Raw genomic sequence first — 27,853 nt, 5'->3', positions numbered from 1 at the left:
AAGAATTGAGTATTGGAAGGACTAATATTCTTTACTGGATAACAACCGAAGCATACAGCTATAGTTACTCTACAACGTCCTCAAGCAGCTTCAAACACCACCCAAACAACCCGTTGTAAATTATAAATATCACCTTTGGTATTCACTGGAACGTATAATCCACGAACGCACAATTACCTCAAAGGATGTTCTGCACGTGGAATGGGTTCATATCAATTCGACAGATAGCTTTAAGCTTGTCTAGGGGAGATTTAAATCGTTGGGGATATCCGTCCTTTTACTAGATTTTAAAAAGATTTCGCTGAAAATATCTGGCATGTTAGTGTATCTGGTATAGTTTGTTCGATTCGCTGGACAGTAACGAAACGAAGACAGCTTATCCGAGTATATGTAATTGGAGACTTTAGTTTCTTAAAACATATCGTAGGCTTGGCGTCAAAGCCTTTACATCTTACTAAATGCGATAGTTCTTATTCAACATGTACATGGCTAAATCGACTCATCTCAACATGAAGATAATTTATATATAAGTATATTTGATGGAGTCTCCGACGATTTCGTGGCAAATTTGATATACCCTGTTCGGGGTATAATTGTTGTAATGACGAGATCTATCGATTTTGCATTGATTAGTAATATCTTGCTAAAAGTTAACCCATAGTTACAGCCGGTAATAACTAATAGTGCCATTTTTTCTCATGAATAGTAATTATTTTCGGAAACATGAACTAAAATTCGATTTGTACTATAGAACTATTGGAGAGCTTTTAGCATACTTCCATTAACAAAAACCAATTGTATTCAAAAATACAAATAATTTAATGACTTAATAAATAAATGACTTCAATGTTGGTTAGCAGCCATCTGTCAGATAGGATCTGGTTCTGGTTGACTTAACCAAAACTACTTTTTTTTTACTAGAACTTAACTGACTGGCTGTCAACCAGATATTGGGGAAATTTTATAATGCCAGGAAGCTCAAAATTCATGTGACATATGAAAAGGCATAAACCCCGGTCCGCCTCGTTTAAGTTTCAGATGTTTGAACACTCCATCATTCCGAAGATTGGATCATAAACGTGGTCACTTAAATCCAAACCTTATAAACCTTAAACGAAAAAGTCCCTGAAAGAAAATTCTATTCAATTGCTGTCAATTATAAACAGTAAATAAAAAGAAGTAAATACCCTGTATGAGTCTTTCTGTCTAATTATCGAGTTTGAAGCCCTTTAATAATTAGACAGAAAGATTTTTCTATTCTTTACGTAGCATATTTAAAAAAAGGATCAACTTTTAAATAACTTTAATAATATCAGAACAATTTTCAATAAAAAATTAAATTACAATCGCAACAAAATTATTTTTTATATAAAACAACAAACTTTCGTTATGAATTTTGTTTGCCTAAATTTTTAATGACCACCATGTCCACCGAAATGATGAACCGCAACACCATGTTCCTGTTTGATTGAAAAGCCGCTGGAATGACCATGTCCGTGATCGTGTCCATAACCATGCCCATAATCATGACCGTAGCCAGCATCCCCACCATCTAAACCATCGTGCGATTCAACCTCAGCGTGTCCGCCATGGTAGCTGGTGTGTCCATGATCCGCTACATGATGGTGTGTGGGTTCACGATGTACCACCGCATGGAAACCTCTGTGTTTGTCAGCCGTATAGTGCACAGTTCTCTTGTGACCATCCGCTTCAATCAGTTCATAATGTCCGGAGACCTTATCACCATGACGATGTTCACTCTGCTCTTTGATATCACCCGTCTTCGTATCCTTAACGCCGTAATTGAAGTGATACTCAGCGTGTGAGTCATGTCCATCATCGTGTCCATGTCCGTGTCCGTCTCCATGGTGATCGTGATGATCGTCGTGTGAGACTAAATGCACTGAAGCGTGACTGGAAGCACTGTGACCCCCATGACCATATCCATGATGGCCGTATGGTAAGGCACTGACCACCACCAGTGCGAAGCACCACACAAGAGCAGCGAAAACCTACCGAAAAACAGAGATTTTGAAAAATTCTATTGTAAATAAGATAATATAAGATTAATAACAATCGAACTCACCTTGGAGCCCATTGTTTCTAACTAAATTAGCTGCTTTGATGGATTTGGGTGAACTGTGATTAATTTGCTGTTAACCTGCGCTTTTATACCAAATTTGAGTTCCAAGCATTTTCTTTCACACTATCTTTAGTTCAATTCTGCAGTATTTTCTAATTACCTTACGAACGCACTGCAGATCGCTGACCTTGTTATTGTTTCGTAATAATAAATATGATAACGGTTTTAAATCGAATGTATTTAATTGATTAACTAACAGTTAAATACATTAGATTGCCATATATTTTCTATGTCTACTCGGTCTAACTAGTTTTATATTCTTTTAGGAATTATATTTAACCTATGTGTTGAATTGAATTTTTCCTTTGAAGCAAATATCAGTATCTTGGTCACATTTGAAAATATGGTTTGGTAAACAATCTGCGAATTTCTCTACTCTAGCGTCACAAACAAAACAAAGTGCTATCTAATTTATTAGTAAGTAATTTTTTAGGCTGGAACTTACCAGTGTTTCCATACCAGAACCCATCGTATAAGTCACTCAGTATCAATAGGTTGTTAAACTTCCATACTGACATTTAATCAAATGACCGAAAACATTATATGCACATTCTGAAGTCGTAATCCTTGAATGTTTAAAAAAAAAATTGTGGCGGGTTCTATAGCGAACTGAAAAATTCAGTCGATAATGAATCCATTCTACTCAAATCAGACTTTGTTAGATTTCACAAAACCGTATATCCAATAACGAAAGCTACTTGTTTTCCATCATCTCTTATTTCACATTGATATAAGCTAATAACCAAAGCCAGGGAAATACTTTAAGGTGTAAAACCCATCATATAGAGTAAAGTCAGCGGGATGTTCGAAAATTGTGTAAATTAGTTATACATACATATGTGTGGTGGGTAAGTCAAGTTTTCGCTCAAATTTATTTATTTTAGGCACAAAAATATACTCTTAAGAGCCAAACACGCTCTCTCTTTTTCATCGAGATAACTGACATATTGGCCAATATATGCGGTACAAAGTCACCCGGAAATTCGAAAATCTTTATATTGGGTATATGGGAGCTAAGGGAATGGTCCAGATCATCCCATATTTGACATACAGACATACCATTATCAGAGAAGGATTATCCTTTAATTTCAATTATATATCTCACACATTGACCCGATCCAACTATAGTTACCCGGGTCTAAACATTGGGTATGTACGGGCTTCAACAGTTTTTGTTGGATTTGAACAATTTTTGGTCAATTCGCGTAAAGTTTTATCCCGTTATATTAATTGCTTCTTAATTTGTGTACTGAAAAGTGAAATAATCTAGTGGAATTTAAAATAGTGGGTTATATGGGAATAAGGCGTGGTTGTAGTCCGTTTTCGCCTAGTTTTGCACTGTGATATAGAAATATGATAGAAATGTTACGTACCAATTTTGTTGAAGTCGGTTGGTGAGGTCTCGAGATATGGGACTTGACTAAAAAGTGGGCGGTGTTCCAATAAAGCCGTCTTATTCACTCTCTGAGGCAAAATTAATTGTCTCTGGCATATTTAGTTATTGCTTTATCGCGGTTTTAGTAGTTTTTAAGTACCGTTATATGGGGAGTGAGCGGGGTTATCCTCCGATTTCATCCATTTTCACACTGTCTGTAGAAGTACTTATAAGATTTGTACTCAGAATATTTGTACATAAAACGTGTTAAAGGGCTGAGCCACGCCCAGTCTTCAAAAAATGTTGCCCACGGGTGCCCCTTGCTACTTAGCGCTTAGTTATGGCACTATATAGTATATGTTTTTGGTTAATGGAGATTTGTGGGCGTGTCAGTGGTTCGATTATCTACGAACTCGAAATTTTTTTTTGTACTAAGGAATCCACGCACCAAGTTTCATCCAGATATCTTAATTTTTACTTAAGTTACAGTTTGCATGGACGGACAGACAGACAGTTAACCGGATTTCAACTTTCCTCGTCTCCTGATCATTTATAATGTATATATATAACCCTATATCTATCTCGATTAGTTTTAGGTGATACGTAAACTCAGATTTTTCGGGTTCGGAAACACGTTAGAGATTCCGAAAAAATTATACTGTTGGGTCAAACCACGTCAAGTGGTCCATGAAATTTTCGCAAAATCGACGATTTTGAAAATTAGCAGTTAATTAGAAAGTGGACCAGACACATACCCTGTGATATAAATATTTCGTCAAAATTTTTTTTTGTTAAAGTTATTGAAGGTTGAAATTGAAGATACGATAAAATTGTAAAATTATTTTCTCATAAACTGCTGCAGAAAAATCAATGAAATTTTGTGAAGTCAAAGAAGCATGATCGTGCAATATTACATATGTATGTATATGTTTTCACGATCCATTTGTTTAAATAAAATTATTTGTCAAAATTGTTTTTTAAATAATTGATATTTGTCATGTGTTCTTTACGCGAAAAAAACGAAACGGAAAAAATTCAACTTTAATAATTTGCAAAAAAATGTTTTTTCATTCATGCCATTCCAAAAATATTGCATTTTTTCTATCCCCTTCCGTTCTTACAATCGTCGTTGCTCAGTGCGCTATGTAAGCTTTCGACATCTGTGCCGCAAGAAAAGCATAAAATTATACAGGAAAATAATCAATAGGTCTTAAAGACTACTTGTTAAATAAATTATTATACCTTATTATGTGCATATAGACGAATGTGTGACATACAGAATTATAATAATGTATAATTTACATTTCTTTGTATTTTTACTGCGCAACGATGGATGTGCCATACGTTTTGAGACCTACATATGTATATACATACGTCTTATTCGAGGACATTAAGCAAAATGTAGGAACCAAGTCAGTCTATAACCTTTAATATATGTTTCTTATTATTTTAAATGTAATCTATCTAAAAGATCTGTATATATGCCCCCGATTTTGACTTTTGAAAATAGCGGGAGTCTACAGCCGATAAGTATTTGTCATATTGGATTGTATTCATCTGTATCTTAATATTACTGATCGATATGGTATATGGTATTAAGTCAAATGTAATAACAGAAATCATTATAATGGTACATGAGGGCTTCGGAAAGTACTGAACGGTTGTTGTCAACTATTAGTATCTGATCACAAAAATCAAATGAAAAGATGTTGATTCTATTTCTCATAGGTATGACAGGCACGGAAGTCCTCACGGTATGTGTTTTATTCTGGGATCTTCATATTCTTGGGAGAAGGAGAAAACTGGAATGGTTAGATCTGCAGTTTGAATCTTTTATCAGGAACAAAAAATCATCTTTTTTCTGAAAATATCTTTATTATACATATATTACTATGTTTTTGAATATTACTTATTATGATGTTCAGGAAATATGCATAATAAATTAACTTTGCCACTTAACCCTAGAGCACGTATTTTAAAGACGTCATACTTAGATTTCAAACAACTGCTGAGGATTATTTTAAGAATATAAGTGTATATTAAGAAGTTCACAAAAAAAACTTGTGGTAGTTCTTAACAGCTTAACTAGCCTTGGATAAATTGAACCCTTCAAATCTCTCTGACCTAAAAATTGTAGAGAAGGATTGCGGTTACTTCTAAGTGCGAAATGTGGCTCTATGAAATGGTAGGAATTTAAGCAAATTTATTTAAAGGGATATTCAATTCGAGATAATCAACTGCTGAGGATTATTTTAAGAATATAAGTGTATATTAAGAAGTTCACAAAAAAAACTTGTGGTAGTTCTTAACAGCTTAACTAGCCTTGGATAAATTGAACCCTTCAAATTTCTCTGACCTAAAAATTGTAGAGATGGATTGCGGTTACTTCTAAGTGCGAAATGTGGCTCTATGAATTGGTAGGCATTTAAGCAAATTTATTTAAAGGGATATTCAATTCGAGATAATCAATTTGCATTCTAAAAACATTTTCAAAACATTTTCAAAATAAGACATTTTCCATATTTGTTAACTTTTAAGTAACTTTAATAATATCAGATCAATTTCAACAGTCATTTCAATTTCAACTAAAGTAAAAATATTCTCTTCATAACAACAATAAAAATCCATCATCAATTGGTACAGAAAAATCATCTAATGGCCACCATGTCCACCGAAATCATGACCACCATGATGATGTACCGCAACACCATGTTCTTGTTTGATTGAGAAGCCACTCGAATGACCATGAGCATGATCATGACCATGCCCATAACCATGTCCATAATGATGACCGTGGCTATGACCACCATCCCCTCCGTCTCCACCATCATGCGATTCAACCTCGGCGTGTCCGCCATGGTAGCTGGTGTGTCCATGTTCAGCTGCATGATGGTGTGTGGGTTCACGGTGTACCACCGCATGGAAACCACTGTGCTTGTCAGCCGTATAATGCACAGTTCTCTTGTGACCATCCGCTTCAATCAGTTCATAATGTCCGGAGACCTTATCACCATGACGATGTTCACTCTGCTCTTTGATATCACCCGTCTTCGTATCCTTAACGCCGTAATTGAATTTGTACTCAGCGTGTGAATCATGACCATCATCGTGTCCATGTCCGTGTCCGTGTCCATGGTGACCATGATGATCGTGATGATCGTGATGATCGTCGTGTGAGACTAAATGCACCGAAGCGTGACTGGAAGCACTGTGACCCCCATGACCATGTCCATGATGGCCGTATGGTAAGGCACTGGCCACCACCAGTGCGAAGCAACACACAAGAGCAGCGAATACCTACCGAAAAATAGAGATTTTTAAAAATTCTATTGTAATGTATGTATAAAATTAATAACAATCGAACTCACCTTGGAGCCCATTGCTTATAACTAAATTAGCTGCTTTGATGGATTTGGGTGAACTGTGATTAATTTGCTGTTAACCTGCGCTTTTATACCAAATATGAGTGCCACGCATTTTCTCTTATATTATCTTTCGTTCAATTTTGCAGCATTTTCTAATTGCCGCACTAATGCACTTCAGATCGCTGACCTTGAAGTAATTTGGCAACACCTGTTTACTGTCATTTTGCGATTGTAATATTAGAGGCTGTTTTTTTTTAATTTTGGGTTGCTAAAACAAGACATGATGTTAACATTTCCAAACGTGGGATTTTTTGTGTTGCAGTCAAGGGGTGTAGGGTATGAATCGCCACCATTAACTTAAGTGGCAAAAGCTATTCGTGAACGAAATATTTTTGAACTTAAATATATGTACTCTGAACACCGCAAATACTCCACAGATCTCTTAATACATCAGTAGCACATTTTTCTTATATATTTGTTGAGTAGTGTAATTATAAGTAATGTAACACCTTTTGACCTAATGTACATAATTTTCGAAATAACGATTTGCAGCATTGATTCTATTACTTTGACGGAGTGGAACGTTGAATTGTGTATGATTCGGTAAGACAAAGTCCTAGTCTACATTCTCATTAAAATAGGCAACTGTTTACCTATTATAAGGTGACATTGCAACCCATTTCTCCTCTCCTATCTTCTAGTAAATGAACAATTTTCTTTATTAACAACTAAGGAAGAGCTAAGTTCCGGTGACACCGAAAACTTCAGACTCGCAGGGATCAACTTCATTATTCGATAAAATCGTGAATGGATAACTCGAAGCAAAAATTATACTAAATTATCCTCCATCGATTTTATTTATTTTAGCCAATACCACATACTAATAATATGCCACATTCTAATTACATACTTTCTGGGTCAGTCATCGACTGATATCCAACGCATACGGTTGTGCTTAAAGTGATTTCAGTGTTTCGCAGTCTTTTTTGAGTAATTTTTCTCTCCTGTGTTGTCAGCAAAGTCATTAACAAATTTTCTTCCATTGGTAAGCCACGTGTGCTTTTACTAATTGTGTATATTTCATAAGCAATAATGCCCCTTGAGGGCCCCCCTCTCGGGCAAAACAGGTTCGCCCTGTTATCAAGACCAAAAGCAAAAAGAAAAAAGCTTCAATCTATAACTAAAGACTTGTTTCCCGCTTTACCATTAATTAAGAAAGATAACCCAAGATTTTTAGTGGCAAGTGCATCAAACTCAATAAAACCTTTAAACAAGTACTCTTGCTTTGCTGTGCATAAAGCTTTAAAAGCTATTAGTTCAGAAATCATCAATATATCCGAACTAAAAGACGGAAATTTATTAATTTTTGTTAAAAACGATAATATCGCAAACAAGTTTTGTAAAACAACCACTTTACACGGGATATGTAATGTAAAAATTGAGCTGCATAACAACCTGAATTACTCGAAAGGCACAATCTACGCACCATGTCTTAATGATATTTCAGAAAATGAAATTATTGAAAACCTGAAAGCCCAGGGTGTTGCGTCAGTTTACAAATTTCCAAAATATGTTGATGGCAAACAAGTACCTAGCGGAGTAGTTTTACTCACTTTTGATATATATCAATTGCCTGAGAAATTGGAAGTATCATGGTACACAACTAAAGTACGCTCATACTACCCAAATCCCATGAGGTGTAAAAATTGCCAATTGTTCGGCCACTCATCAAAGCGATGTAATAAAACATCCACCTGCGACTCATGCGCTCTCCCTCCTCACTCTCCAGAAGTATGCTCTCGCACTTTGTGCGCAAACTGCTCTGGCAACCACCCCGCTTCCAGTAGATCTTGCCCAAAGTTTGTTCAATTGAAACAAGTAATAAAGATTAAAACAGATAGTAAGTGCTTTATGCACGAAGCGATCAAAATGCAAAAAATGCAAATACCATCACCTCTTAACGAGACCCCTCTTTCCTTTTCTAATGTAATCAAAAAATCAAACAATACACAACCAAATCAAAACAATAATGAAACCCAAGCAGAACAAATACGTTCGAGCAACAACAACCCCGATACTAATATAACGAACGATGAAGCAAAAGAAAACAACGCAAACAACCAAAATAAATACCAGTCAAACCACTTTTCCAGTCGATGACTCAACAACAACAACAACTATCGCAAATTTTATTTCCCAACTTACCTCTTCTGATACTCCCGCTTCCATTTCCCCCCCCTTATCCTACCTCCCTACAGACTTCCAAGTACAAATGAAATATGATTAAAATATTACAATGGAATATAAACGGACTATTTAATAATTACCCTGATTTAAATATTTTAATTAATGAGTTTTCTCCTGAAATCGTTGCTTTACAAAAGACGCATCTCCCCGCTAATAAGATAGCGTATTCTCCTAAAAACTACACAAGTTACTTTTCTAATAGCAGTCAAAACACTTCCTGTAAGCAAGGCATTGCAATTCTCGTTAAAAACTCCATCAACCATAAACTCATCCTGGTCACTTCTTGCATTTCCTGCTTGGCGTTGGAAATTGACATAGGCTTCAAAATCACTATTGTCAATTTCTACATCCCACCTCATCAGAACTTTACTAATAGGGGCCTTAGTAATATCATCACCACTGTTTCTGCCCCAATTGTTTTGTTAGGAGATTTTAATGCTTTGTGTGGGGTTCTTCTGCTAGTAATAAAAGAGGAGAAATCATTGAGGATATAATACTTTCTCACAACCTAGTCGTCCTTAACGATGGATCACCCACTCACTTCTCCACTCATAAACCGTTTACCCATCTCGACATCACCCTTGCCTCCACACCAATTGCACCCAAACTTTCCTCCAATACACTTCAAGACCTCCATAATAGTGACCATTTTCCGATTATAACCTCCATTTCCATCCCTAATTGGTATAAAGTAAGACCCACATCAAAGTTCTTAACGGAGAAGGCAGATTGGGCAAACTTTCATCGTCTTTCTGTTTTATTTTCGGACAACAAACCCCTGGCAAAAAACATAAACGCTGAAGCTGCCGCCATTAAAACAATCATCCGATCAGCAGCACATTACGCGATACCCTAGTCCAGTACCAAGCATTTCCATGCTAAATTGCCATATTGGTCAAATCTCCTAACAATTTTAAGGAACAATAAACAAAAATTATGGTCCAAATACAAACATTCCAGAACTGACAATAATTTCATAAGCTATAAAAAAGCGAACGCGGTGTTTAGGAAAGAATTAAAATCTACCAAACGAAAAGCTTTAGAAACACTCACCGCCAATATCAACGCATTTTCGAGCACAAAAAAAATTTGGTCAGACATTAAAATTCTTACAGGCTCCTCACAACGATCCAGCATACCATTTATACATTCAGCCCAAGGTCCTATTTATAACCCTCAAGACATTGCTCAGAAGTTTGCGGACACATGGTCAGATAATTCCAACAGTCATAATTTTCACAATGATTTCAACACCTTAAAAAGCCAAACAATCTCTGAAAACTACAATAACCCATTTCCCTCACCCAGAGCCGTCCAAGCAGATGCTCCCATCACATTAAGTGAATTCGATGTAACAATTGCATCGATGACTGGTAAAACTCCAGGATTGGACAAAATTTCCTATCCCATCCTTAAAAGTCTCCCTCGATCCCTTAAAATACCTACAATTTCTCTTTACAATAAAATCCTCAACGAGGAAATCTATCCACAGGAGTGGAAGACAGCTTCCATCCTTCCCATCCCCAAGCCCAATAAACCTACTTCTCAAATAGAAAATTATAGACCCATATCCTTACTTCCTTGCATGTCCAAAATTCTGAAGAAAATAATATCTGTAAGAGTTATGTGGTTTGCCAAAGCAAACGCCAAGATCTAAACCAAGTTAAACACATATTTTTAAATATATTGAATAAAATAAGTAATTGGTCAAAAATTTCAGGCGCTAATATATCGCCTAGCAAATGTAAAACTTTTCACATATGTCGGAAACAAAAGTGCTCCTTTCTTAATATATCATTTTCAAACGTTGATCTCCCACATACTAATAAATTAAGAATCTTAGGACTTCGACAACAAATTAACTTTCAAAGAGCATTGTAAATATGTTAGAGTAAGTCTTTTTTCTAGATTGAATATAATTAAATTCTTATCTTCTAAATACTGCTTAGTACATACAAATACTCTTGTCAATATAACAAAAGCTTTAATATTATCTAAAATTGACTTCGGACTTTGTATTTACGGACATTGCGCTAATAAAAACATTAAGCTCTTGAACGCACCCTACCACGCAGCAGTCAGAAGAAGCATTCGAGCCTTCCCAACGTCACCAATTAAGGCAATTCTATCTGAAGCTGGATTACCACATATAAACTACCGGACCATGCGTAACACCATGAAGCTTATACCGAGGCTACTTCACTGCAGAAATGAATTGATTTTTTCGCAAATCAATTGTTCTATACGAAATCTTAAGATTAGTCTAGTTTAACAGCTGAACATCGTAACCACTCCATCACTTCTTAAATCTTCAGAGTATCCTCCAAGTGCGCTTCCAAATTCATCACTCATCAACATCCTACTTAAGTACCTACCCAAAATATTCTACCAGTAGTAATGAATACAAACAAATGTTTAATGCTGTATTAGAGTCCTTAAATGATGATTGGAACTTGTATTATACGGACGGATCCACAGACACTAGCACAACGTTTGCTGTGACAAACCAGCTAGGTGTTACTATTATGGTCGGTTCCTTGCCTTCCTACTGCTCGGTATTTACTGCCGAAGCAGCCGCAATATTTGAGGCAGTACAATTTGCTTCCCGAATGGGAAATAAATGCATTATATGTACCGACAGTAGATCGGCAATTGAAGCTATATTTAATACCAATAATACATCTTTAATATCCAATATTCGTAGCATGCTATTGCAAAGCAATAACTGTATAAAAATAATGTGGGTGCCTAGCCATATCGGAATTCGTGGCAACGAAATTGCCGATAAAAAATCTAAAGAAGCTTCCAAACAACCACTCCACTTCTTTGACTATTTCGCCGATAAAGATATACGCAGACTTGTTGAAACATACGTAAATGAAATCCAAGTAAGAGGGTGGAGTAATTACGATCACCACTACAAAAAATTTAATCCTGCGGGAACAAAGCCTTTATACCCAGGAAAAGCAACTTGTAAAAATATAAGTACATTTATAAGACTTCGAATAGGACACACAACTGCTACACATGCTCACATCTTAAATGGCGTAAATAAACCAAATTGCGTGTTCTGCGGATCAAATGATGTCACAGTTATACACCTCCTCGATACCTGCCCGGCACTTCAACGAATCAGAGCTAATGTTTTTTCTAACAAAAAACCTTCTTTATATCTAGAACGGACTGATGACAGTAACATAGAAATCATATCTAAATATATTTCGCTTTGCAAATTAAATATTTAGTTTAGTTACATACATGCATCCTAGGGTGCACCTTAGCTATACGGGAGAAAAAAAATATAGCGTATAGGGCATCACACCCCCCCAAAAGTTGCATTAGAGTATAATAATATGTTCTGCAAAAAATTTTGGCGATTGGATAATGGGAAGACGTGCCGCAACGAGGGTAAAGTGACCATGTGTATTCAAAATTTGCATCCATTTTTTTGCTTTGAAATTTATCTTTTTATTGTATCTAAATTTACGTTATATAAATCGATCACAAATGAAAACATAATAGACTAAGATTTTATAACATTAGCTGAAGGCCCTGGCAGCCAGTGCTTTATATCTATAAGTGGAACTATTATTTATAATTATTTCTCTTTAAAATAAATAAATAAAAAAAAATACTTTCTGGGTTTCATTAAGTGGTGAAGGGTGAAGCCATGTGTGGAATTCAAGTTACAGAGATAATGATATTTTGGAACATAAGGATGTTTGTTAAATTTCTGAACCGGGTTTAACAACTCAATTGAAGGTCGTAGTTGTCTTCAGAGCTTTACTTTTACCTTCAACAGGGTACATTAAGTTCACCAGTATTTTTCAGACACCTAAAAGGAAACGTCAAAGGGCCTATAAAGTGTACATGTAAACGATACGCGTGACGAGCTGAGTCGATTTAACCATACCCGTCTTTCTATCCATCTGTATATATACGAACTAGTTGGAAAGGTGTCGTAAGAGTACAGGCTGACATCACCGCGATCCAAGAAGTGCGATGGCCGGGACACGGCCTGAGACGAGTAGGTACTTATGGCGTTTACAAAAGTGGTCATATAAAGGAGCGCGAATTCGGTAGACAGATTCCGTGGCCGAGTTCCTGGCATACACCCCGGTGAATGAACGTTTAGCCACAATCCTCATCAAAGCGAAGTTCTTCAACATATCAGTGACTCAATCCCCTGACAGAAGAGAAGGACAAAAAGCTGTCCCGCCACGATGTCAAAATCATGCTCGGCGACTTTAACTCCAGGGTGGGCAAAGATGGTATCTTTGACACAACGGTCAGTAAATTCAACGCCCACGATGAATCATCCCCTAATGGGTTGAGGCGGATCGACTGCGTCGTGGCCCGAAATATGGTTATCTCTAGAACTAGATTCCAGCGTAAGAAAATTCATCAAGCTACTTGGCTGTCTCCGGATCGAAAAGCCACCAGTCAGATCGATCATGTTGTGATAGACGGTCTTAGATTGTAGACGGGTTAGATTGTTGCAGCGAAGATACACACTCACCTCTGTGCAGTAAAATCCACCGTCATCAAACTGATTGGACCTTATCAGTGTGGCTTTAGACCTGGAAAATCAACAACCGACCAGATACTTACCTTGCGCTAAATCTTGGAAAAGACCCGTAAGAAGAGAGTCTCTCTTTCGTCGATTTTAAAGCTGCTTTCGACAGCATGAAAAGGAGCTGCCTTTATGCTAACTAGCATGTCTCTTGAACAATTCCAGAAGCAATGTCAGGTTTGAGGAGGACCTCTCCGAGCCTTTCGATACCAAAGGCGCTTATGGAAGCTGTTGTAAAAATAGGACAATGGGTGTGGCACCGTTTACTTTTAGATGAAATGCTACAAGTTTATCACAGGAAATGGCTGACCAATTTCAACCAAATATGATAAGGTTGGTCAATTATTATATATCTATAGATTTTCAAGGACACATACACCAAAATTTGCACCGAGCATATCGGTGAGCTTATGAGTTCTAGTATTGAAATTCAGAGAGAATATATGTATTTCTGATGACAGCATGCCCTTGTGTTTAAAGTGAATAAAATCGAATCAATACATTCCTTATTCCCCTTTACCTATTAGAAAAATGTTCGAACTTTAATTTCCAGTTTTAAGAGTGTAGATCATTGGGTCTATTCATCTACGTTAACCATGCGATGCTGCTTTAACGGGTTACTGAAAGTTCACTACATAGGTGCTTAACTTCCAGACAGAATAACCAAGTGTTAATAGCGATATCAACTAACCCAGCAGACGGTCATCAACAAAGCTCCGGCTAAACCATATAAGCAGAAGTTGGGGTTTTATATAACAGACATTAGAACTTTGTTCCATTGCTCCCTAACACGCGTTCTTCTGTGCTATTCTACTCCTTTCACGCTATTATGCAAAGAGCATATAAACAGTACTTTGTATAGGTGTTAGGCAATTTACACCAATGCAAATTCTATGCTTCTCACTATAAAGATTCCTGATAAAAGGTGTTTGACTACCTAGAGAACTATGCATTCTTAAAATAATATCCATTTTCTGTACTTAAGCAAAGTGTCTGAGCAGATTCTCGATGCCGACTTTGCCGGAAGTTTTCGCCGCCCACAATACGAACTGAGCCTAATGCTCAAGAGTGGGGGGTATATTCGTTTTATAGCGCCTCTTAAACACCTAAATGAGCAAAGTTTTCTAAAGATATTTATCGTAGACTATGTTTCCACCTTTTGTTGAAAGAAAACAAGCCACTCAAATAGGCGTTTATGTATGGATTATTGTGCATGTTCAAAAAAAAAGGGAAAGAAAACATTTGAAATAAAACAAAAGCAATAAAATCCACACTGAAAAGTAACAATGCCACAACAACAGTGGCGTTTGTATTGCGTAAAAGAAATGAAACCACATACTAAGTGCCGAAGGGAGGAGGAAAGTTCACAGTATATTGTTTGTTGTATTTTCCACCGTTTACTTACGACTTACTTTTTCGCTACATTTAGGCCCACCTCCCGGGGCATAAGACGAATAAGACTTCGATTTCCAGGAAACAACATTTTATTTTTACCTTTTTTTCTTTTATTTTGTTTTCACTTCTTGTTTTAACATACATTTTGTGTTTGCCGCTGCTCCCACCGCCCAGTACTCTTACCCTCATCATGAAAGCTAAATCACAGCTAAATCTCAGCGCTTTTATTTTTAAATGTAAGCCGATAAAAACAATCGAACTCAAACAGCCAAATTGGTTGGCAGGCGGTTTGCACACTCTCTTCTGAGAGGATTTACACGTTGCCTACGTGGGTGTACAAATGTGTGCATAAATCGTGTCGATGGAATGGGAGGGCATAATAGGAACGTGCGCGTGTGTGGGAGTAAATATACTCGTATGTATGCCTTTGGTGCAAATAAAGCCATTAATGCGAAAAAGTATTTTAAATGATTTGGCGTTTCTTAGAAATGAAGCCGTTGGCGTGGCGTGTGGCTCTCTTATTTCGCGTACGATTTATAGACTTTCTGAGAAATCCATGTTGCGAGGGATAATAAAAAATGGCAAATAACGTTCGTGGACCGAAAGAGCTTATAGAAATTAATCTAATGTGTTCTAGAGGAATCCAACATATTCTAATAGAATTAAAGGACGGTCTTAACTGGTTTTTCTACTTTGCGCATTAAAGTTTGCTGAAAAAATATTTTACCACAATTTTATTAAGATAAAGCAAAAAATTACCAATATATGTTATAAAGAATAACTAGAAAATTACAACATTTAGTATAATGGGGCTAGGTCGGGTTTATGATCTCTTGATTCATTTTCCAGAATAAAATACCCCAAAATATGTTCATTTAATTTTATAAAATGGATAAAAAGGATAAAAAAAGTTTCGCGTGTTGACTTTGGAAGTGAAAATATACTGTTGAAGCAAAAATTTGGTTCGTTGATGAGTTCCGGACACTGCTCAAGGAAAACCAACCACCAAGGATAGGGATGCTAAATTAGACGTGGTGAATTGAGCAGCGCAGGCTTTGAACGCTGTGGACGCCCATAAAAAGGTTGATACCGATGAAAATATCAAAAAAGGAAACAAAATAATATTTTTGTTCGAGATAGCAGGCACTCTATACATATCAAATGAACGTGTACGTCATATCTTTCCCGAATGTTTGGGTAAGAGAAAGCTCTGCGCAAAGTGGGTTCCGCTAGTTCACTTTTGACAAAACACCGAAATCGCCAAAAAAGGTCGCATTTGAAGTGATGTTTCACCAAGACAATGCACCGTGTCACAAGTTAATGAAAACCATGGCAAAAAGCCATGAATTCGGCTTCAAATCGCTTCCGCATCCACCACATTCTTCGGATCTGGCGACTATTTCCTGTTCTCAGATCTTAAAAGAATGCTCACTGGGAAGAAATTTTGCACGAATGAAAAGCTAATCGCCGAGCCTTAAGCCTATTTTTAAGCAAAGGACCCTCGAAGGGAACAATGTTGAATAAAAAAACACGAATTTTGCCAAAAAAAAATGTTTTAATACGGTAGACCGGGGATTAACATAATTAATGGAAATTGTAATGAGCCAATTTAGTCCGCTAATGATCTAAACAAAAATAGCTGAAAAAGTTTATGAGTCTGAAGAAGACAATTTTTTATGCTAAAAAATATATTTAACCCCATATGATTCCATACTGCCACTGCAAATCTACCGAAAAAAAATAACAACAACAAAAACAAGTCTGCTCTACTTTATCGTCACTTCAATCGGAAGATTGCCAATGTTTCGTGATCCTATACTTTTGACCTAAATTCATTAAAAATCTGAAAATGTCGAAAATCAAAATTTCTTAGGAACTTTTAGTTTAGTTTTTACAATTTTAGTGTTCTCAGTCTCCGAAGAATCCACTCCTGATCAGTTCAATTTGTTACATGCTACATTGAAGAGAGGTGTTTTTATTTTACGTATCTCACAAAAAAAATGCTATCTAATTTGTAAGTTTGTTCTTTTTTATGGCAGAACTTCGTAGCAACAAACCATGCGACGGGTTCCGCTTAATACCATGTTCGGACTGACATTGCAAATATTTTGAAAACACATTTGCATGTTGTGGAATCTAAGTCGTTCGGACCGACAATGTTTGTTTTCGATGAGATTTCACTGACAACTATCAATAGCGGCATTCTCTTGCTCTTGCAAGATTGCACGATGACACAAAATGAAAAAATCCTATACCGAAATATGCAAGGCCAAGAGACTCACATTGCAGAATCTAGTGATATATGACGGCACGAAAATAAACATGAGTTTTGGTCTGACATATTTTACAGCCATTGCAAATAATTTTCTGCGTGTGTTTGTTGTTGTGCCGTTGCACAAATAGGAAAATTCTGCAATTTCTGCACCGTGCAAGGTTTTGCAAGAGCAAGAGAATCTCCCTAATATGAGAATATCAAGCGATAGCTGTATTTGTATATGGAATGTAAACCAATATCAAGTGACAATTTAGAGCCGACAAAATATGTCTTCCAATAAAATCGATTAAACTAGAGCAGGCACCGATTATAATTAGTGGAATGTAAGTTTTCAAGTAGTTTTCAGCGAAAACCAGTTTTTCCCACGAAAACATGTTTTCGTTGTCGGTCCGAACATAGTATAAGTCAATTAGCATCAATCGGTTACGGCAGGTCCGTCCGTATGAACTTTCATACTGAAGAGCCAAGTGCTTATAAAGATGTGAACTAATTTACCAGTCGTTCGCCAAATGTCCGAATGTACCAGATGCATTTTCTGAAGTCGTAATCCCAGAAACGTTCATTATAACATGTTTTCTTTGAATTTTTACTCTCGAATGAATTAAAAATGCAAAATAACTGTCTGAAGTCGAAGACTAACATTATATTGGCGCGAATATAAAAAACGTCTAAATCGCTAATAAATGTTTAAAGAGCAAATATTTTCGAATTGTAATTATGTATTCATATATATATTTGCTCATTTAACCAGAGTATAGTATTAATAGATTGCCTTTTATGTTTTGAGATTTGACCAGCACTAGTGTTGCAATATATGTGGGCAAGATTAGTTATACTGACAAATTACTGATGTGGTTTATTAAAAAACATTATTTAAGTATACAAAGTTAAACGATTTATAAATACAAAGCAAAACGATTTATAGATTTATAAGTATATTAAAGCTACTTCTGCTCAATCTTGCCGCACGTCGTACACCTTCACCTCGCGTTGCTGATCTTCTTCTTCTTCTTATTCTTCTTCTGGCTTTTCTGTGCTGCCATATCGTTTCATTCCCACACATCGGCCATCCTGCGTGATATTCGTCTCGAATAACTAAGTAGAATCGTCGTCATCAAATGTATTAAGCCACTCTTTCATAAATTCTGCGCACGTTGTTGTTGTTTTTGGACCTTCGCCGTTACCCAGTTTTTGGACATCGTAAGTGTTGTTCGGTTTTACGTTAGTAATTCGATAGGGGCCTAAAAACTTTTGTTTGAGCTTTAAACCGCTACCTAATTGTGTGCGTTTTATAGCAACAATATCATTTAGTTTGTAAGTATGAGCTTTTTTACGTCGCAGATTGTATGATTTTTTGTTTTCTTCTTGAATCTTAAGGATTTGTTTTTTCCCGTCGTTGCGCATTTCGTCTCTATTTTGATTAAACTGTTGTACTAATTGTTCTTCGATGAGTTCTTTAATATAAATATCTTCTTTAGACCTCATTCGGGTCCCAATCATCATTTCGAACGGTGTCATATTTATGCTTCGATGATATGTGGAATTTAGTACCTGTTGTACTCGGTCGACATAACGATACCACTTTGTTGCATCTTCGATACTTAGTTTCGATAAAACTGCAATTATTGTGCTGTTCAATCTTTCAATTTGGACGTTGGCACGTGGTAGTCCTGTAGTTATCTTAACGTGTTTTATGTTCTCTGATCGACAGTATTCTTTAAATTCGTCGGACGTGAACGCCGAACCTCTATCAGAGATAATTTTAACTGGATTACCAAAATTGATGCTTTGCGTCATTAGCTTACTGATGACCTCTTTTGCTGATGTTGATTTGGTAGGATATAGCCAAGAAAATTTTGTAAATGCGTCGATTACTGCAAATATATACTTATACATTTTGCTTGTGGATTCTAACGGTCCTAAATGATCGACGTGGTACGTATGTAATGGAGTATCTATTTTATGTAATGGATGTAACTCGCCCTCTTGTTTTCCTCTTTTGCGATTGGCAACGATGCATTGAACGCAATTGGAAATACATTTTTGAATTTTTTCATTCAGTTTGGAAAAATAGAATTCTCTGGATATAATATCTTTAGTTTTTGCTAAAGCGAAATGCCCTTTTTCGTGGGCTCGTCGTATAATTTCTTTTTGCATGCATTTGGGTATGACTAATAACTCGCAGTCGTTTACTAATTTATATAAAATGTCACCCTTCATAAAATAATCTTCATAACTTTCCTTCTCTTGCAAAATTTCTTTAATTAGTCGCAGTTCGTCATCTTGTGCTTGTGCATCTTTGATCTTTAAAGTAACGTCATCTATGGCAATTGTTAAAATTGGAAATCTACTCAATGCGTCTACGTGTTTCATACTTGAACCAGAACGGTGTTCGATAGCGTAGTCATACTCTTGCAACAACATTATCCACCTAGCTACTCTCGTACATAAATCTTTTTTGTCTATTGTTTTGGCAAACGCGTTACAATCGGTTACAATGGTAAAATGTAAACCCAATAAATAAACTTTAAACTTTTAAAGAGCCTCTATTACAGCAAGTACTTCGAGTTCGTAGCTGCAAAATTTTCGCTCAGCTTCCATCGTATTTTTACTCATATAATACACGGGGTGCCATTGACTATCATCTGGAGATTTTTGTAATAAAACATCCGTAACCATTTATGGATGCGTCTGTATGTACTTGCGTTTCATACGTCTGATTGTATATACTTAATACTGGTTTTTGACTTAAAAGTGTTTTTAAAGTATTAAATGATTTCATTTGTTCATCCCCCATGTTAAATACAATGTTTTGCTTCTTCAAATCATTCAGCGGCTTTGCAATTAATGCAAAGTTGCGTATGAACTTTCTAAAGTACCCGGCTAAGCCAAGGAAACTATCTAACTGTTTCAACGTTTTTGGTAATGGATACTTCATAACTGCTTCTATTTTCGCACTTGATGGAGCGACTTGGTTATTTTCTATAACGTGGCCTAAAAATTCCACTCGTCTTTTTAAAAATTGGCATTTCTTCTTGTTAATTTGAAGCCCATAATCTTTGCACAAGTTTAGAACCTTTTCTAATCGAACTAGCGCTTCTTTTTCGTCAGTTGCCGGAATTATAACGTCGTCGATGTAAGGGAGAGCAATTCCCTCTTTTGTAAAATCTCGAAATATAGCATTTACATACCTCTGAAAAACGCCAGGAGAGTTGCACAATCCAAATGGAACCTTAACAAATTGATATTGACCGTTATGTGTTACAAATGATGTATACTTGCGGCTTGCATCAGAAACGTCAACGTGGAAGAACCCGTTTGTTAGATCAATCGTGCTAAATACCTTGGAGCCTTGTAGTCGATCGAGTTGGTCTTCAATTAAAGGCAGTGGGAATCTGTCTTTAATTATTACTTTGTTTATGCGTCGGTAGTCTATACGCAACCTGGGTGTGCCATCGCGTTTTTTCACCAATACAACTGGACTGCAGAATTCAGACTCTGAAGTTTCGACAATCCCATCTTCAAGCCATTGTTCAACTTGCTTATCAATTATCTGCCTTTCACTAAAAGGAAGTCTTCTAGGTGCAGAAAAAATTGGCGTATCGTCTTTTAACACTATTGTCATTTTCACATTTGTTGTTTTAGTTTTATTGGGCGTATATAGTTCAATTAAATCAAAAACTTTTTGCTTTGCAGCAGCACTAGCAAGTGGGTCAACGTTTACATCTTCTTTACATTTATCAATTTTCATCAGCGCATGTTCTTCAAATATATTACACGTATTTAATTTTTGTACAAAAATACCACTTGAATTAATTCGCACTTCAGTTTGGGAGTATAATTCTTCACCTATAATAATGTTAACGTCTATGCTGTTTGATTTAACGACGTGAAAATTTAAATTGAAAATGTTATCGTCTATTTCTACACTTTTTTCAAAATTTCCAATCGGTTTCACTTTGTTCTCATTTGATTTTTGTCTGAAACCCACTAAATAAAAGTATGATTCTACCAACTTCGGTTTCTTCAATAATTCGTACACTCTATATGTAACAACATTAAATTTACTGCCTGTATCAAACAAAGCTAACCACTTCTTATCTGCCATTCCTACTTCTTTCATCATTATATCTTTACTTGTTTTAACAATTTGTAAATTACGTTTGTCACTTAGTATGCTTTTGTTTGGACAATTTTTTGACATATGACCAAAGTTATTACATCCGAAACACTTTACACCTTTCTCTCTGTCTTTACAATCAATACTTTTATGGCCTTTTACACCACAATTATAACAACGAATGTCCACTTTCGCTTCAACATTATTCACTGTTTTTCTGAATTTATTTATACTTCGTTCTTCTGAATTTATTATTTCTTTGTTAAAATCACTATTTACTTTCTTGTTCTTTTCTTTTTCTTCATCTTTTGTTTTTGATCGCACCATTTCGTATATTTTCAGTTTTTGTTTAAATTCCGCCATATCATGAGCGCCGTATAAAATGCTTTTGTTTAAATTTAAATCTTTTATGCCATCGATCACATACTGGATAAAAGCAGCATTCTCCACGTTTCCCCTTGATGCTATTTCTTTCATTTTAAAAAAATAATCTTGTACGTTTTCGTCTTTTTTGATTTTTCTTTCACTTAATTGTTTATGTATGGTAGCACTGTTCGTTGCTGTTTGAAATTCTTTCAACAATGCATATTTTAACTTTTCCCAGGAAACAATTCCCCTTTCGCTGTTCAGAAATAAGTTTGCAGTACCCTTAATAGATTTTTTTGCAAACACATACTTTTGGAAATCATCCCATCCCATAACAGCTGATGTCTCCTCGAATTCGTTTATCCAAACTTCAACTGGTAAATTGTCTGTTCCATCGTATTGTCGTACTGTTTCTTCTACATCGCGAAAATTCATTGCAAATCTAGACAATTGTGATGGTTGCGCTCTTCTGCTTCTCGGTGTTATTGTGTTCTCTTTCTCGGTGCCATAATCGTCGTTTAAAAATGATACAAAGCAATCGTCGTTTTCTCTTTCATGAGTGTTGGTGGTTTTTCTAATTGGATTAGACTGATTAGTACACTTGTCCGCCAATTCGCCGCAATTTCTGCTTCTATCGTCGTTCATGTTGCCTGCTGCTACTTCACCGCTGTAATCACCTTCGCAATCGTCGTCATTTTCTTCGTCGTCATCTTCATCGTCGTCATTATCGTCTTCTTCGTTGTTGTTGCAACCAAGCAAATTCCCTTTTTGTAGATTTCGAAAGATGTGCAACTGTAAATTTTCCTGTTTGCAGCTCAATTGTAGCAAGTTGCAAATGGAAATCAATTCTGCTACCGATAAATTTGATGCAATGTATGCGGACTTTTGCGCATACTCGTCGTCATGCTCGTCGTAATTAAAACCTTCGAATTCGCGCAGCCTCTGTCTGTTTCGTCTATCACCTTCGTCTTCGAAAATAAATCTATGCAATGCGTTAATGGCTTCCTTGCGCATTCGTCGTATATTTTCACGTACTTTATCAAAGCTTTGTAGATTCGCCATCTTGAAAAATCCAATCACGCAATTACACACGTATATTACTTTTAGGTTGAGCCCCCAAATTTGTGGGCAAGATTAGTTATACTGACAAATTACTGATGTGGTTTATTAAAAAACATTATTTAAGTATACAAAGTTAAACGATTTATAAATACAAAGCAAAACGATTTATAGATTTATAAGTATGTTAAAGCTACTTCTGCTCAATCTTGCCGCACGTCGTACACCTTCACCTCGCGTTGCTGATCTTCTTCTTCTGGCTTTTCTGTGCTGCCATATCGTTTCATTCCCACATATATGTAGTACCTCAATTTTATCGTAAAGTTTGACATCAGAACGTTTTGCTATACGAGCACTATTTGTGTTATTTAAAGTAACTTAAAATATTCTTCTACATGAAAAAATGGAATTAAATTGCGATTACCTCACCAAGAGTCAAATTTAACTAAATTTTTGACTAAGAAGCTCCAGTGTTTATTGATGGCATAGTGGCAAATAGTTAGTTCTTGTTCCGGAAACTATTGATACTGTACTCAAACTCATATTGGAAGATCATGTGGTCTATCGTGAGATTGACATAACTATGAGCATTAGAGGACTAGCATTCATTCAGTACTGCATGAGCATTGACTGTAAAAAAAAAATTGTTCACGTTAGATCGCTCACAATTTCTCAATCGCTTAAAAAGAGTGTCGGAAGAAAACTGGACATGTTGCAATCATACTGATACATACAGAACAGTAAATTATGTGTGGTATGCAACCACTTGTTTGCATGTTGTCTTTCAAGGAATCAGGAAAACCAACCACTGAAGAAGTATCACTCTCCGCTACGACAATACGAGCTCTCACACAACGACTGATACAACTGCATTTTTGAGCACTCAAAACATCGATTTGTTGAGTCATCATCCGCGTAGTCCCGACTTGGCACCGAATGATTTCTTTTTATTCCCGTTCGTTAAAAATCAACTAAGATTTCAATATTTTTCGATACCTAAATAATCAATAATACAAGTATATACTATATGTATCTTATTCGAGTAAATTAGGTTCTTTTTAATATAATTACGCCGGACGTGAAATTAAATGTAGAACCTAAGTAAGTCAATATTAATTTGTCATTTTGAATTAAATTAAGTTAACTTACTCAGCGATGAATATGGTATAAAGTCAAATGTAATAACAGAAATCATTAGGTATATGGGGCTTGGGAAAGTGGTTGGTGCTTCTTGTCAACTACTAATACCACATCACGGTCTTTTCGAAACAACCAATTTGCATTCCATAAACATTTTCAAAACAAAACATTTTCCGTTTTTGTTAACTTTTAAGTACCTTTAATAATATCAGATCAATTTTCAACAATCATTTCAATTTCGACTAAAATAAAAATATTCTCTACACAAATTTACATAAGCAATAATGGATGCTTTGTACAGATAAATCATCTAATGTCCACCGTGTCCACCGAAATCATGTCCACCATGATGATGTACCGCAACACCATGTTCTTGTTTGATTGAAAAGCCACTAGAATGACCGTGACCATGACCATGACCATGTCCATAATCATGACTGTAGCCATCATCCCCACCATCTCCACCATCGTGCGATTCAACCTCGGCATGTCCACCATGGTAGCTAGTGTGTCCTCCGTGGGCATGTTCGTAACCATGACCACCATCCCCACCATCTCCATCGTCGTGCGATTCAACCTCGGCGTGTCCACCATGGTAGCTGGTGTGTCCATGATCAGCTACATGATGGTGTGTGGGTTCACGGTGTACCACCGCATGGAAACCACTGTGCTTGTCAGCCGTATAGTGCACAGTTCTCTTGTGACCATCCGCTTCAATCAGTTCATAATGTCCGGATACCTTATCACCTTTACGGTGTTCACTCTGCTCTTTGATATCACCCGTCTTGGTATCCTTTACGCCATAGCTGAAGTGATACTCAGCGTGTGAGTCATGACCATTGTCGTGTCCGTGTCCGTGTCCGTCTCCATGGTGACCATGATGATCGTGATGATCGTCGTGTGAGACTAAATGCACTGAAGCGTGACTGGAAGCACTGTGACCCCCATGATCATGCCCATGATGACCATGTGGAAAGGCACTGACTACCACTAGTGCGAAGCTACATACGAGTGGAGCGAATATCTACCAAAAAACAAAGAATTTGAGAATTTCTATACTAATGTACATATATGTAAGAGATAAATGTATTAATCGAACTCACCTTGGAGCCCATTGTTTCTATTCAAATTAGCAGCTATGATGTATCTCGTGGAACTGTGCTTGGTACGCTGTTAATCTACGCTTTTATACCAAATTTGAGTTCCAAGCTTTTTCTTTCACACTACCTTTCGTTCGATTCTGCAGTATTTTCGAATTGCTTTACGAACGCACTGCAGATCGCTGACCTTGTCATTATTTGGTAATTACAAATAAAGTAACGGCTTTATATCTAATGTATTTAATTGACGGACTAAAAATTGCCGAAAATTTTCTATGCCTTCTCAGTTTCGACTATTCTTATATTATTTTAAGAATTATATTTCTAATTCTAATTTGTTGGTATGTAATTTCTTAGGGTGGAACTTTGTACCAGAGATGCTATGGGATGAGTTTCGGTTAAGTCGATCAGTATCAATTGGTCACTGAAGTTAGGGAGGCTGAACTTCCATACTGAAGAGCCAAGCAGTCGTTCGTCAATTGACCGACACTAGACGCATTTTCTGAAATCGTAATCCTTGAAGCTCGTGAAGGAAATTCTTGGTTGTTGGATATTCTCATTAAAGTGAATTTGCAATGAGACGGGTTCTAAAGCGAACTGAAAAATTCAGTACATAATGAATCCATTCTACCCAAAGAAAACTTCTTAAACATCGTAAGTTCCAATATCGAATAGGTTTGAGTGGCTTGACAAAACATACTTGGTTCTAAATCATGATTGGAATGTTTGTTTTTGGTATATTCTACTCATTTCATTTGTGTTTTTCCAAAACTGCGTTTAAACAATGTTCGCTATAAAGCACTCTAAGAAAAGGTGCTTCATTAATTTATTAGTATAACAAGAAGTGAAAACTGAGCCTATTGTTTTCGTTGGACCTCTGTTAGATGAGGATGCAAGCATAGCGATTTCAAACTTCAAAGAAACGCATATCCAAGATATACATACAGGGTTTGTCCGGAAAGTAATAGGACTGAGTCGATTTAAAAAAATTTATTGAACCAATTGTTACAATTATTTAACAACTTTCAAAATAGGCTCCTTCTGCGTCGATGCAGCGCGATTTCCAAGCATTGAAGGCGTCACAAAAAGCATTCTCCGGAATAGCCATGAAAACCGAAGCTTGCTTTTCATCGGCTTTTTCAGGCAAGGAAACAAAAAAGTCCATGGGGCCACATCTGGGTTGTAGGGTGGCTGCGGAAGCGTTGGGATGCCGGCCTTGCTTAGGTAGCTGTTCACAAGAAAGGCGGTGTGAGCCGGGGCGTTGTCCTGATGCAACTTCAAATCGGCAGCGATGTCTTGTTGGACCCGATTGACCTTTCGGTTGAGTCTCTTGAGGATTTCCACGTAAAACTTGGGTTTGTCCAAGGGGAACATGGTGGAAGGTGGCTTTGATATCAAAAAAGACAATGAGCATCGTTTTCACTTTGGATTTGATGATTCTTCCCTTTTTTGGGGGAGGAGACTCCGGCGTGTGCCACTCGGAAGACTGCCTCTTTGCCTCGGGATCATACTCAAAGATCTCTGACTCGTCACCTGTGATTACGTTATTTAAAAATTGGATCACACATGTTGCATTTTCGGCTTACACTACTCACAGAAACACGTCGCGCGAAAATGTTTGTCCTGACTCTCCAGGTGCGCGGAGACAACTGACCAGCCTCTCAACCGAATCCGCTCGGTGCTCCTGCGGAGTACAGTCGCTGCGGAAGAAATTCAGTCCTATTACTTTTCGGACAAACCCTGTAGGTATATTATGAATAAACAATATTGTGTTCAAGTTGTGTTGTTTGTTCATAACACCAGTATACTGCTAATTGGGCCACGGTTTATATAACAGAGACCTTATTAAAAGATACCGATCATCAATTTGGGCTACATTCTTAAAAGAGACATTTTGAAAACACTCCAAATATTTTAAGTTGATAACTTTTATTTTTACTACCATCTTCTGTTTCTATTTTCTCTTATTAACCTTTAAATATAGTCCCCATAATGGTTTCAGTTTAGTGGGGTTGGTAAAGTCTCTCATATTCCATTATGTCTTCATTAAAGCGTTCTTCTTCTCGTCCAAATAAGCTCTCTTATTATCTTTAAATCTATCTATCTAAATGAGAATGTAAGAAGTACATCTTTAGGGATTTTTAGAGAGATGGAGAATTTCGTAATCATGCCAGTAATCAGCTAATCATAATTGTCAGCTTTATGGTTTCCAAGGAAACCACGAACTATTTCCAAGAAACTGGTGTTTAGGTGTTTTTCTCTTCATTGCAAAGTAAATTCGGGAAAATATCACAATCCATATATTTTCTTATTTGATGGCCTACAAATATTCTAGATGTTACTTTCGCCTCTAAATGCTTTGAAAAAAATCTCCAAATATTTGAAAGCTTCGAACTCATGACTAATAGCCTTGACCTAACGTGGTGTGCGGTATTCTCATATCTCGTTCGATTTATAGACTTCTTGAGAATGTAATGATGCCAAGAAAATGTAGAGAATTTTAATTTTATTACCTCCGATTGAGATAAAAATATCTGTTATATTCAACAAAAATCAACCGTTAAGACGAAAGACGATATATAGATAAAACCGATTTTTTTAACTTTAGGTATTAAGTGAGCTTCAGAAAATATTTTTTTCTATAAAGATTCCTCCACTTTGTTCAATATATTCAGTACAAATTCAATGAGATTTT

The 27,853-nt window shown here is 36.4% G+C and overlaps 3 protein-coding genes across 3 annotated transcripts; all 3 read right to left on the bottom strand.

Annotated features, from left to right (window-relative positions):
- Positions 1-1,412: 1,412 nt before the first annotated feature.
- LOC120770619 (histidine-rich glycoprotein-like) lies at positions 1,413-2,098 on the bottom strand. Its single transcript, XM_040098220.1, has 2 exons — positions 2,087-2,098; positions 1,413-2,012 (listed from the first exon to the last, which is right to left on the bottom strand). The coding sequence occupies exons 1-2, from the start codon at positions 2,096-2,098 to the stop codon at positions 1,413-1,415; spliced, it is 612 nt and encodes a 203-aa protein (XP_039954154.1).
- A 4,072-nt stretch (positions 2,099-6,170) lies between these two features.
- On the bottom strand, positions 6,171-6,898 carry LOC120772666 (histidine-rich glycoprotein-like). Its single transcript, XM_040101400.1, has 2 exons — positions 6,887-6,898; positions 6,171-6,815 (listed from the first exon to the last, which is right to left on the bottom strand). The coding sequence occupies exons 1-2, from the start codon at positions 6,896-6,898 to the stop codon at positions 6,171-6,173; spliced, it is 657 nt and encodes a 218-aa protein (XP_039957334.1).
- A 17,470-nt stretch (positions 6,899-24,368) lies between these two features.
- LOC120770617 (histidine-rich glycoprotein-like) lies at positions 24,369-25,173 on the bottom strand. Its single transcript, XM_040098219.1, has 2 exons — positions 25,162-25,173; positions 24,369-25,082 (listed from the first exon to the last, which is right to left on the bottom strand). The coding sequence occupies exons 1-2, from the start codon at positions 25,171-25,173 to the stop codon at positions 24,369-24,371; spliced, it is 726 nt and encodes a 241-aa protein (XP_039954153.1).
- Between the last annotated feature and the right edge of the window lie 2,680 nt (positions 25,174-27,853).

Source organism: Bactrocera tryoni, chromosome 3 (assembly GCF_016617805.1).
Source record: "Bactrocera tryoni isolate S06 chromosome 3, CSIRO_BtryS06_freeze2, whole genome shotgun sequence".
NCBI classification, from domain to species: Eukaryota; Metazoa; Arthropoda; class Insecta; order Diptera; family Tephritidae; genus Bactrocera; species Bactrocera tryoni.
The sequence above is the reverse complement of the archived record's forward strand: the minus strand, read 5'-3'. Positions and strand labels throughout refer to the sequence as shown.